The following is a 14,453-nucleotide window of genomic DNA, read 5'->3' on the forward strand; positions in this document are numbered from 1 at the left end:
GTACTACAGTAATAGCTTATTCCCTATATGGGAAATTCGCTAAAAATACGTAAAGAAAATGTACTAAATTAAATTTAGCTTCTCCGTAAATTCTTTTACTTAAATATTAATTTGTATCTGTTAAAATATTAGGAGATAACATAATTTTTAAAACAGCAGTTCTAATTAAATGTATCTTATAAAAATAAATGGTGTTATTTTATTGATTATTGACATGTAGGGGAAAGCTTTCTTGATACCAAATTGGGAACCCTTTAATTAAATAGTAACTGGTTGAAAATTAAAAAAAAAAATTAATATATAACCTATTATTATTGTTGCAATACCCAAATTTATAAAATCAAGACACACACAACCCTACTACAGTTAAAGGAGGGGTGGGGGTGGTACAAATCAAACCTCAAATTATACATTAAAGATCCATTTGATTTGTGTACGTAACTTATATTATTATAATATTCATAGTGATTTTTTTGTACCTTAGATTTAATTATTTATTTACCTATCAAATCAAACTTAATAGTTTATGTGTAGAAGATCATCATCGTTTAAGTGATTCTTAGAGTAATAGAACATTTTTCTATCAAAAGAAACTTTGTTTGGACACTGAAACTTTGGAAACTTCTATGGGGTTTAACAGGTTAAACCATCAAGAACAATTAGAACTTACAGAATAAGAATAAGAAGATCTTTATTGTCATGAAAGTACATTCTTTAACAACTAGCAAAGCTAGAACAGAATAGATGACATTGTCAATGCAGTAAAGTTATCATAATTAAGTAGTTACACCATTATCCCTTTACAAGTTGGTTTTCTAAAACTTATCATTTAAAAATGTGTCAACTGAATAATACATTTTTTAAATCAAAAAATCCTTTAACTTTTTTCTAAAGCTGTTTTCCATTATTATTTCCTTTAACTCGCTGGGTAGTGTATTGTACAGTTTCCTCCCCATATATTGTGGTGTTTTTTCAGATAGTGTCAGACAGTGTCTTGGATACTGAAAATTTGCTTGAAAACAGTTTAAGCTTTTCAATAAATTTTGACATAGAGTAAAATGAATCAAACTAAAGTTGAAATATTACGGAACACCCTGCATGGTGAATTCCATGAGGTAAGACAATAAGTGAGCTCCAAAATAGTTTACAAAATAAACCATGTTAAAAACAGCAAAATATATTTTTCATGGAAGAAGGCTCTAAGACCAATTTTGAGGTCAGTAAGCTTATCCAAACCGCACGATCTCAATAGTTTCCACTAAAAGCTCTGTTACTGCCCTTTAGGATTTCAGATAGAGGATCAAGCGGCCCAAAAGGGGCAATTCTCCTTCCAATGACTCACTATCCCAGATAAAAATGTTTGCCTTTTTAAAAGAGGTGGTGTTGTGGTGGTTTAATACAATAAAATTTGGTCGCCTATCTTAAAGTTATAAGTAAACTCAATTTTTGCAATGCATTTCTCATCTTAGGAATTACGTTACCGTACATAGATTGTTAGGATTATCTTCATAGGAAAAAACTCCACTTACAATACAGTTAAAATAATAAATTAATTTAAAAATTAAATAAAGGACCATATTAATTTTTTTTTTTGAATTATTGATTAGGTAATTTAATTGATAATAAATAGCATATAGTAGGAAATTTGTCTTACTTAATTCAAACATCTAAAACAGATAATTTCTGGGTTTCACAGAATGCTAGGTTGATCACTGGCTACAGAAAAAAATCTACATCGTGGTTACGTATTTAGTTTTTAACTTAAAAGTTTATGGATATATTATGATCAAACTTGGCAGATTTATTTATTTAAATATCGATAAATTATCCATGATAATATTAGATAAATCTAACTTTTGAAATGATGTTTTAAGGTCTTTTTTACACCAAATAAACATTTTTTTAAGTTAAACTCAAAAAATTATTCAAAGTATTTTATATTTTACAAATTGCACACCGAATAAAAACACACAAAACAGTGGTAAAGAAATTTAAAAGAAATAATTTGATTGATATTTGGTAAACACAATAAATAACTGTAGTGTATTAAAAAATTCTTATAATTCAATTTAAGTTTTTTACTTAAAAATATTTTAGAAACAAATGAGAAAAAATTTTTGCATACAAAAAATTGAAACCACCTAGGAATATTTGTATTTTTAAAAATTATGTAAAAAATTGTGTAAATTAAATCTTACATGACAATTAATGAATTGAAAAATCCAATTGTAACCGTATGTGAAAATTAATTTTCAAATGCAAATGAAACACTAGCTCCCAGTTATTTTAGGCAGGACAACCTGAATTGCTGTAGCTCCCAGTTATTTTAGGCAGGACAACCTGAATTGCTGACAGATAGTATTAAAATATATCACTGCCTCAACGGTCAAGGGAACTGTTGATGGTGGAGGAGCTCTTTGTATGTTTTGTGGTGTTGTTTTTGGACCTCACGGCACAACAATAAAACTGACTGCCGGCCAAAAACTGTTTGAAACAATCTTGGTTTATTTTCATCCTCGAAACTATACTTGCAAATGACAATTTTACCAAACAGATTAATATAATTACTTATTTAACCATTTTAGGTGGATTTTCTTTAAACAAACTGGACACAAACTATAAGGTTAAGTACATAATTGAATGTAGGCCCAAAAAATAAATAAATAAAAATTTATAAAAAATTAATTGCTAAACATAATTTATAGGCTTAAAAAATTAATTCAAAATACTGTAATGGAATTTAAAAAATAAAATATATATTAAAAATTTTAAAAATTCAAACATTGTTAATTAATAGAAATTAAAACCATTGAATAATTTACAAAAATATAGGACTGATGCATTTCTACACAGACTTGACATGGTCACAGCCTTTAAAAACTAATATATTATAACATAAAAAACGCCAATCTACTTTTAAGCTTTGGGCGTGGAATCCTTTTAAAACCAGAAATAAAATATAAAATCTGAATGGATTGAAAATTCAAAGGTAAAAATAGTTATACAATAGATATCTTGAAAACTTAATAATTTAATATGATTTTCAAATATTATTTACAATAAAAACTTGAAACGTTTTAAGTGAATATTAAATATCATTAAGAATAAGAATTTAATAACATAAATAACACTAATATCTTTATTTTCAGACTGCACTTTTAAAACATAATTCATAGTAGGGCTTTAAATTAAGATTCATAATTATTAAATACTTTCAGTAAAGTTACAACTTGTAAAATATTAAGTTGCTTTAAATTTTTTCATCAGAGAATTCTTATTTGAAATTGTATACTGTTAATATGCATTGATTTTTCTTTTCTATTTTCATTGTCAAAATTTAATTTCTTTTTGGTAGATTTAAGATGTTTTAAGACAAAATTATAATTGGGAAAGAAATAATGTTTTAAAACACTTCAATAAATTTATACACGTTGAATTTATTTTATTCTATACAAACCTTATTATTGCCCCAAAATACACATCTACAAGTTTAATATTATAAGATAAAATATGATTTTTAACTAAAACTAAAAATAACAGTTTTAACCCTAGAAACATAAGTACAAGTTGTTATTTTCAACTGAACTTTGTAACAAACTAAATGATTACTTTCACACTTCTTACTTGTTGTTTAACAAGTGTTGAAAAGACACTTTTAAAACAAAAAGCTTATCCTGATCATCATTCAACATGAACTGCAATAAACATTTCGCTTGTTTTCTCTCACCAAATGTTGTTTGTTGGGTTTACTCAACAAATATTTACAAAACAAAACTCCTTCTAGGTTAACTAATGTTAAATCTAACAGACATTTGTGAAACTAGGTTAATTTTAATATTTCAACAATAATAAACCCCTGATTATTGTGTGAGTACAAATAAACGAGTTTCATATTATTTTTGCTGAAATATACCTGTTGCAGGAAACCTGCAGACTAAACAAATTTACATTTTTATAATTTTCATAATTTCCTTAAACTTGTCAAATTTATTCCCTATTTAAATAGCACTAGATTTAACAAGCACACTGCTGCAAGAAAGGACAAAGTGTTTCTTATGAAAAATGTTTATAGTACGGTACAGAATAAATAAATTGGGCAAATTTTATATATTTTAGGCCTATATGGTATTCAAAGAAGGTTGGGGCATAATTTACGTAGTAATTCCTTGGGTCGAAATAAAGAGAAAGTCATGAATACAACTTTTTACAAAATCACTTCGAAAACCAGATATAACCTGCCATTTTGTATTATTACATAAACATTTTTAACCTTTGGATTTTCCAACCAATCTTTATGATACTTTGTATGCATGTTAAGTTAGAAGAGACCTGTGTTAAGAAAAATTACCTTGATCCAATTTAAAATTTCAAAAGGGCTGCTATTTTAATGTTTTAAATATAAAAAAACTACAAAATGGCGAATATCTAGTAATCAAAGCGATTTTAGGAAAAGTTGTATTCTTTATTTTATTTTGATTTTGACTCAAGGAACTCTGTGTTTTGGTAGGAACACTATGTAAACTAAGTCCCTACCTTTTTTTGAACACCCTGTATCCATGTATCCATAATGAAGCTGAAGCTACAAACTACAACAGTTTACTTCTTCATATTCTCCCTAACAAAAATATAAACATTTTAAATTTAGTTTGTTTTTCTGTAACTAAAGAGCCTACAACGACACTTAAAAAGAATGTGCTGGATTATTTTTTGATTCTTTTAACTCTACAAAATCATATAGATAGAAAATGCCAAATTTTAAGTGTTGAGGTTAAAAATGGGAAAACCCCATTAAACCTTGTTCCCATCTACGATCACGCTGGTTCACAAACTCGTTAAAATAAATTCAGATTTAATCATTTTTTTATGTTATCTTCATCGGATAATTTTCAGTCAAGTTATTAAGCCAAAGGACTACACATACATATATACAGTATATCCGTATGAATCTAAATAGACGATGATTTGGCCTCAGGGGACATCAAAGAAAAAAGTAAATTGGTCCCAGGTTGCAGGATTAGGCCTTACCAAGAGACCTCTTGATGGTGTTAACAAGAATACACACTAAAGAACAAACAACTAGTATATTCATATTTTAAACTCCCATTTTTTAGCAACTATCCATGTATTTTGAGTTGAAAGGAGGAATAATATCCATAAACTATAGGATATTAACTAAAAATAGGGTGTCCCGGTGGTAATTTTTGCTAGCATAGGATCAAGGAGTATGACCAACACTTACACACCCTTTCATTGTTAGTCCTCCCCCTTCAATCACCTATTCTATACGTTTGTTACAATCCACTCCAAAAAAGTGAACCAGCAGCATGTGCAGATGTTTTAAAATAATATCTGACAACGTAAGACAGATACATTCATGCAAATACACTTTATGATGTATATCAAGATTAATCTTTGCACAAACATACACTGTCAAGCATTACCCAAACTGATGGTTGGATGTTTGAGGGTCAGTTATTTACTGTAATTATCCGAGTAGAGATTAAGAGTGTCAGTGATGTAGCACCTTCTCCATCATCCCTCTTTATTTCTCACCCTCCTTCTCTATTTCGCTTTCCCTCCATTCCTCTAATGCTGTATCATCCATCCACGATTCCTACAGGTAATACTGTATGTCCAAAATTATCCCAGCATATATATCAGGAGCACATTTTTATTAATTGAGATAACAAAGTTATCAGAAAAATAATATTTTTTACTTTTGAATCCCTTAAAAGTCATGCAAAAGGTTGTAATTTAAGTGCTCTAAGATCATATCACAACATTCTAAATTCGTCTTTAACTCATATTTTGGTTAAAATATGCACCAAGGTGGCATTCCCATCTCAACTAATTGATAATTGGTTGAATTTAATAATGAAAATTATGACGTCTGTGGGATAAATTGATATTATAACATAAACATTATAATGATAGGGCATTTATGCCATAACAATAATAACTGTTTGAAAAGCATAAATTTATCTTCTTATAACAATTTTGTACTAAAACCAACTCAAGTACCTAAAATTTCCAATAGATAGTTTAATTCCTTCTATATTCCAAGTGAAACGTGTTCATCTTCCTTCTTTTTGGTTGATAAATGAACCTCTGAACCCGACAAAATTGACATGAGATTTTAACAAACTCGAAGAAAAAACTTAGAGAAATGTTTATTTTTAGTTATTATTTTAATTATTTACCCCTTTTTAAAACATTTGATGAAATAATGTATTGTGTCTTATTTATGTTTATTTATGACTTAACAGAATAACATCCTTGAGAAAGAACAATTGATGAAGATGATGTATCCTCGTTGCAAAAATAAGAGAAAACTACTAATTTATTAACAAATGTTTACAAATAAATAAGCAATACTTACATTCTTGTTTAAACGTAAAATATTCCGTAAGATGTCTACACTCGTGGTTTCCTCGTAACAGGAATAACGTGGTTGGGTGACACAGCTTTAGTGCCCATAGGTACAACACACACTGGAACAAAAAAAATACAAATATTAACATTTACATATAAAAACCAGAAGAAGAATTATAATGAGAGAATTTATAATAGTGATTGACCAAGTGGGAATAAGTTTGAATGCAGTAAATTAAGTTGTTATTACTACAGGACAATAATATTCTTTGTCTACAGTTGTCAAGCAAAGTGGCAATTTGTGCACTAGTATTTTAACAATTTCTGTGGTCACTAATTTTCCCCACTCTGGATGACAACTGAAAAAAAAAAATTAGGCAAAGTTCATTGTAACACTAGCTGCTGTACCCGTGGTTTGCAACGGGGAGAACAAGGTTTGCAACGGGGAGAACAAAAAAATAGTAATAGTGCTGCACTCTATTGTTGAACCTTGTCACTTTTAATGCTATTTAACATCATTGAACCTTGTTGGGTTAGCCTATTTGAAACAGCTATCAATATTCTTTGATTCTTTTTAAATATGAATATATATTTAAGGCAAACATGGGAAACTCCAGAGCCACTAGCCCCAAGGGAGTTCAAGAATGGGAATGGGGCAGAAACCTTCCTGGGGGTGTATACAACGAATTCCCAAAGTTTTATTTTCATCAGAAGGAGGGTTTAACAGTGACCTATTTTATTTCATTTATAAAGATTCGGTATGGTAACGGAAACATAAAGGAAACACATACGAACAACGACATGCATTGGATTTGAAATAATGATAATCATCAGGAAAGAAGCTGTTTAAAGAATAACTTAATTTCCCCATATAAAATGTTATAAATAATAATAGAAAAACAACATTTGGGTTGAAAACAAAGTAATTACTAATTTTAGATTTTAAACATAGTGATTATTTTTATTTGCAGAATAGGCTATTGAAGTTGGCAATTACATTAATTAACCTGTCATCGCAGTGCATATACATTTAACTCTCATAAAAATCCACTTTGCTCACTAGTTGCACACATAACTACTTCGTAAGAAATTCTTAAGTTAATTTGAGTGTTTTATCACTTAAGTAGTGTTAGTAGTTAAGTAGTGTTTTATCACCAATTAGCTTCAACTCACAGTAGTCACAGTGCTCAGTTCACTGTAACATGGAGCTTGTGCTACCGATGTTTAACTTCTTACACCGAGCAGTTAAACAGATAAATAATTCCTAGTCAAGAGTCATAACACGGCTGAAGGAAATAGACCTACACTCCATTGAGGAATATTTTATAAAGCCCATAACCATATGAGATCCCTTTGGGGACTAAGCAAACGTTAACTTTTTTGTATATTTTTTTTTTAATTCTTAAAAACTTAAGTATAGATATACATTTTAAAGTGCATGCATTACTAAGATTTGATCATTCAGACTATAGAGCTCGGATTATACAATTTTGACTCCTATAAGTTTTGAGTGGTTGGTTAACTGTACAATCTGTGCAGTATAATCTAATGCACTTCAAATATAATCTGCTGCCAACCTTCCACAACTGATAGATACTACTTATGTTAGTATTGCTTGATAAAACCACTCAAGTTAATTTCAGATAACAATAAGTTGGTAGTTGACACAATATTGGTTGTGGTTACATTTTGAATAAGCCTCGTGCCTTGCTTCATTTTATAGAAGACTAACATTATAAACTATAATTTAAAGAACATTTGGATTTAATTTCTTATTGCAGCCAACCTAAATCGTAATTAGGCCACAAGTCAAATAAGTCATGAGACGAGGATGAATTTCTTTTTAAGTTGGTTCATCTGGGAAATGTGTCAAGTAATGTACTTTTTAATTTTATTTTTAATTGAGGTTCTCTTTACTAAGTTAAATTTGATATACAACCTCTAGAAATTGTTGTTAAATGTATACAAATAAGATTTATAATAAAGTTTATAAAATTTTTAACTAGCCTTGTGTAGTATTTTAAAACACTTTATATATGCAAAACTAAAATATGAGAAAAGTTCTTTCTCCCAAACCTCAGAAAAATTTGGATTGATTGGGTCGGCACTGAAATCTTTTGGGAAAAAATCTATTGAAAAACACAGTCCCGACCCGATTGACCCAGGTTATTTTTCAGTTTTTTTTTAGGGTAATAAACCCTGGGTAGTTGGTAGTAGCATCATTTCCCGTTGTTCCTCGTAACAGCCTTTTATTATTCCCGTCATCTCTGTGTTTACGTTTCCAAATTTTTTAGGGCAAGTCTATTAATTATCTACAGAAAGCTGCGAGGACCTCAGAAAGCTGCAGTAACACTATCTGTGAGGCAACGGATGTACTTTGTCGATTTAGTTTGTCAGATTACCGCAAGAAGTTCGGGTGTCCTCTATTGGCAATCAGGAGAGACACTTCACAACCCTGGGTGCCAGCACGACCGGGTCAGCAAGTCGGTCTGTCCGACCTACCCATGCCGGCGCAATCAGACCGCATGGCACCTAACGTTTTAAGTGAGCCTAGTCAACTGTCTTTATAAAAAAAAATATATTTCTTGAAACAAAAAGTCACAATACATGAAAACCATCTAAATATACCCATTCTAGTTTTTAACTCATTATTTCAAGAGAGGTTCTCTGAGTTGGCATATCTAAATTTAAAAATGTTGCAGTATATTCTCAAGATGGAAGGCTGGCAGTAACAGCCGAGTTAAGTACTAAACACTTTCACTGAGACGTGTCAAGCCTAAGACACTGTTTGAATAGACAAGTAACAAATGTGCAGTGGTAATGAAACTGACCGAGTGGCCGTTGTATTATTAGCAGCTTGTTCGTTGTCACCGGCCATAAGTCTTGCACATCTTTTAACAGGGTTCCCTTTATTCATCAGTCTTAACTTAACCAGGTCTTTCAAATCAATATTCATGAGCGTCTATTTTTGAAACTTTCTACTAGGTTAATATATTTATGTAACTAAAACTTAACTGTTTCTAAAACACAGAAAAATAAAAGAAATAACATTATGTAGTAAAAAAAAAAAACACCCTGTTGCAGCCAATTCAAAAATTCAATTTTATATAACCTTACAGTTAGTGTACAACAACGTGCTTCAATGAACTAAATATATTTGTTTTTTTTTAGCTCTACAAGATAATTTGGAAAAAAATTAAAAAATTGTATGTTTAGGGGGTCAAATGTGAGAAAAACCAATTTTTACCCCATAACACTACGTTCCTGATCATGCTGGTTTGCAAAATCCTTTAAATAAATGTAGACTTACAGGTTTGTACCAAATTTCATGAAAATCTGATGATTTTAACTCAAGTTATGGTGCTAACGGGCACATTCATACAGAATGTCCTGTAAGTTAACAGCCAAACTCCAGGAAATGGTTCTATGTGTCAAAATAAAGAATAATGTTATTTCCAAAATTGCTTTTAAACCATTATTTGCCATTTTGTATGTTTTACATAAATATTTTTAATTTAACTCCATCTGTTAACAATGTAGGCCTACTTACAGCTTGTGACAGAAAGACGATCTACTACACGGACCAACATCCTCAAAGCTGAACAGTTTACTATCCAAACGCCTAGATTCTTTCAGACCTGAATTGATAGACTCGGTAGACTCCCTATTATCTGGACATCGGTTTAACCGGACTACACTCGGCGGAAATGACATCTCTTTAACTGGAAAATTTTCATCTGCACATCGGTTTAACCAGACTAGATCGGCAGAAAGTGGGCGGTACTGAAACGACTGTTCTAGTGGGAAAGATTTGAGACCAGTGATCACGTTTCTAAATACGATGCTCTCCTAAATTAAAGATAAATACTGTATACAGTATGCATTTAAACGGTCAGTTTAAACGAGTTTATAGAGACATTGGTTTAACCGGAAAACCCGTTATCCGGACTTGCCTCGGTCACGAGAAGTCCAGATAAGAGGGAGTCTACTGTATATGTCAAATAATTGATTATTAGTATTGATGATCATAATGTGTACTGACCTCTATACTAAAGTATCCTCTATCTACGTAGTCTCCCAGGAAGAGGTACTTGGTACTGGCCGGTGGACCTCCGACCTCAAACAGCTTCATCAGGTCATAGAACTGTCCATGGATATCACCACACACTGCAACAAACAAACCAACAATGATTAACATGTCTCTGGAAGATATTTACAACACTACTGCAGTCAAGTCTTGTAGAGAAAACTTGTAGACATGGTCAGCAAACCCTGTTTAATTATTAGTAACACTAATTTAGAAAGGCGAGAATATTTTATATTTCCCAAACAGGGAATAAGCTATTACCATAGGTCTCATAACACTTAGACATGGGACCGGTTTTCTTTTTCGTTTGGAGGTCCCCAAAGGCCAAAAAACCCCTCTGTTCTAATTCATATATATATGTGTCTGTGTGTGTTTGTCTGTTAGCGCAATAACTCGAGCTAAATTAATCAGATTTTCATAAAATTTTGTACAAACGTGTAAACCTACATTTATTGGAACGAGTTTGTGAACCACCTAGATAGGACTATGGGAACAAGGGTTTATGGAGGTTTAATGAAGTAGAAATTGGCCCATTTTTGGCCCTGAAAACAAAAAGAGGCCCCATTGTTTACCAAATCATATTGTAGACCTTAAAAAATAAATAATTTAGTATATTAAAAGCGTTGTTTTAAGCATAACAGTTTTCAAAAAAATTTAAAAAAGTGTATAACCTTACTATAAATTCCCATGTCATTCTTATGGAGAATAAATAACTGTTGTAGTTTGCTTGTTTATGGATATATTTTAATCAAATTTGACCATTTTCTTTATTTCATACTATCAACATTTCAATATAAACACACCTCATGGGCTTCCCTGTAGCAGCAAACCTTAAGTACTAATTAAAATTAATGTTATCTAAATAGGACAATATAAAGGGAATATTTTAGTGGAAATCCAGCCTGGTAAATAGAAATTCACTTAGTCTGCAGGTTTGCTGCAGTGGGGTTATTATTTACTTAATATTTTCGGCAAAAGGTGCTTCTCCTGGTGCCTCACCAGACAATAAGCCCTCAATAATCTGAACCCCATTTAAAAAGATTTTGCTTATCACTTGACAATAGTTATTTGTGTAACTAGTGTGCAAAGTGGCACTTTACTGCACATGGGAGAAATGTTTACGCATGAGCCTCAGGCAAGTATGGAAAGTTTCTTTAGTGCATCAAAGGCAATTTGCACTCGTGTTACACATTATATTTTTTCTACAGTTTCTATAAAGCATATAAATAATAGTCTTATAAATACTATACAACACGTTTTTAGGTTAGGTTAAATCAAAGAGTTGAACAAAATGGGAAACGCTGCACGAGTTGATCATAGTATGTTCAAGTGTTGCCAACTTATTTTCAAGCGTACAAGTATTACGTGCCTAATAAAAGCACACTGTTTTGTGTTGTTTGGTTGGAATAGCCTACTGGAGTGCGGCAAAAAAAAAATTAGTGCATCAAAATAAAATGAGAGCGGCAAAAGTAAATGCAGCAATTAATTAGGTACTTGGTGTTCTAAAATCAGTGCAAGGAAGCCCACTTTGTCAGGTAACTATAGGAAAAATATTATTAAGTTTTGTATTGCTATGTTGGGAATACGCTACTGGAAACTACACAGTTTCATTATATAGCATGCTGTTTAGTAGCGTGTTGTAACCACTGGTAAACATGTAACGCCGGACTGTACACATACATATTATTAGTGTTGTTGCAATCTGTTATAAAATTGTCATTGTCTTAGTCATATGAATAATTATTTCCCTGTAAATCACCCCAAGATGTTTCTTGGTTTTATTTCTTTGATTTGATTTTCACAGTACTTCCAACCCATTGAATAATACTCAAAATTTAACTTAGAATAACAGTAAAAACTGTTAAAACTAACTTTTAATATAGAAAACATTTAAAGAAATGAAAATCGTACACTAACATTTTATTCCGCAACCAGTACAAAAATGTGCAAAGCCCAAAACAAAGTTACCACCGTTCTAATTATCCTAATGCCAATGGCAAAGGGAAAGCACGAAAGGCCAAAGAAACAGCCAAACTCATTATCCGACCATTTGCAATCGGGCCAAGTCAAATACACTTTATCATCCGCAATCTAAAATGGTGGAGTTAGCCTATAATTTGCAGGCCTGCAGTTATAAAAGGGTTATCAATAAAAGTTGTCGGCCATTAGGGCATTAAAGGTGGTTAAGATTTACGTGAGAGTGGGCAGAAAGGGGGGAGAGAAACATGCAACATGCGAGCTGATAAAGCAACACTTTGATAACAACCGAGTCACGCGACACGAGTCACACGATCACCTAGCCGAGGGAACAATGTCTGGTAATTGATGTTGAAGTGAAGCTTACTTAGCCTTACAACAATCATGTGACACACTGGCTAGACTATGTTTGTAACTGAAGAGGTTATAGGAGACTAAATGAAAGAAGTGAAGCTTGCTGAATCTTAGAACACAGAGAATAAGTAAGAGGAAAGCAAGATATCCTACCCTAACTCCCAAGATGGGATTTGTGTAGTTTGATTGTCAAATTAATTGTTTTAGTTCAAAAGCTTACCGGGGTCTTTCAACCTTTAAGTTTTCTAGTCCACATGGGGGTCGGGCCTTAGCATGGGATGTTTCAAGAAATGCAAGGGGTAAGTCGGTACAATAAAAGAAAGAACTGTACAGGTAGGTAAACACAGGTACACAGTACACTGTACAGGTGGTTAGCTTTAAGTTGCCCCACCAGGTCATTAACTTATGACATATCTTCCTTGGTTTACATGTTGTGCTACAAATTGAGCCACCAACCCAATGAAAAATCAATTAATATTAATTATCTATGTCATAGTAGTACACAATGATTACAAGTAAATGTAAACATAGCGATTTTGTATTCCTTGTCAGAGGTCAACCTCAAATCTGTCCATGTTCATAGGACCCAAGGGTATTTTGGGGACAAAACAGACCTCAATATAGGGGTGAAATATATTTGTGCCAAATTTATCCTTATCAATTCAAGTTTTTATATTACCTCAACAGAAACACGCAGAAACACAGATTCACAAAGAAAACCCACATTTTAAAACAATATTATAGGTAACACACATCAGGTACATACAACAGGTATGTTTCCAACTTTAATCAAAGTCAACCTGGTGTTGTCGCAAGTAGAAACAACAATGTTTGTCTAGTCGAATGTCCGCAGATAGTTGGCACAATACAATCGCAAGATCCAGACCCATACATCAGAGTTTCTTGTTTAACACTGGCCATTGGCCAATGTGGTTTCCTTTTCTATACATTCATCGATGAACCGTCTTCCGTAGCTACAAACATTGTCGATACAAATGAGATACTTAATGAGCTACAGTTGAGATTAGTTTTGGCCAATTTACAAGATTTAATGTTATTTCCATTTTAGTTTTGTTGGTGTAAATAGATTGTGAGAGTGTTTGTGAATAAACCGTTTTAGGTAGGTAGTAGTATTTTATTATAAATACCCATGAACCTTATCCAATAATAAATACCTGGCAATAATTTTAAAATAACCAATGCACGACTAATAGTTTCTGATTTAATAAATTTCAAATTAGAACAAATAAAAAATAGAATATTTACAACATTGAGATACTTTTGTCTGATCTTCTTCTTCTATTATAATGCGCAGATGATAATATGTTTTTGTGTGTTTAAAGTACATACATGTATATTCATGTATGCATACATGTGTATGTGTATATATACATGTATATGTGTTGCCTAAAGAAGTGTGGTTTTATTTTGTTTTAGTGCTCCATATGTTGATTATATGGGACAATTAATATTGAATGGACATTATGCAAACCCAGCAGACGTATGATCATTGTTGTATGTCCGCTATGTAACAAAACTGCCGTATTCATTTGTAATACATTTTTCTATTTTATTCTATATTGCGCAGAATATCTTGCGATCAGTATAAAATTAGTATATTTCTTCAATTGATAGATGATTTTTAAAACTAAATCAAAACTAC

General features: G+C 31.6%; 1 protein-coding gene across 5 annotated transcripts in view; it reads right to left on the reverse strand.

Annotated features, from left to right (window-relative positions):
• Nucleotides 1-14,453, reverse strand: part of LOC128989775 (serine/threonine-protein phosphatase 2B catalytic subunit 2-like) — a 141,578-nt gene that overhangs the window by 47,476 nt on the left and 79,649 nt on the right. For all 5 annotated transcript variants that reach the window (XM_054411854.1, XM_054411847.1, XM_054411838.1 and 2 more), the window contains exons 3-4: nucleotides 10,415-10,539; nucleotides 6,380-6,491 (exon numbers count right to left, since the gene is read on the reverse strand). In XM_054411854.1, coding sequence (XP_054267829.1) covers nucleotides 6,380-6,491; nucleotides 10,415-10,539 — 237 coding nt within the window. The remainder of the gene's footprint in view (nucleotides 1-6,379; nucleotides 6,492-10,414; nucleotides 10,540-14,453) is intronic.

Source organism: Macrosteles quadrilineatus, unplaced genomic scaffold (assembly GCF_028750875.1).
Source record: "Macrosteles quadrilineatus isolate MER2022 unplaced genomic scaffold, UCM_ALF_1.0 Scaffold_1__1_contigs__length_201487025, whole genome shotgun sequence".
NCBI lineage: Eukaryota > Metazoa > Arthropoda > Insecta > Hemiptera > Cicadellidae > Macrosteles > Macrosteles quadrilineatus.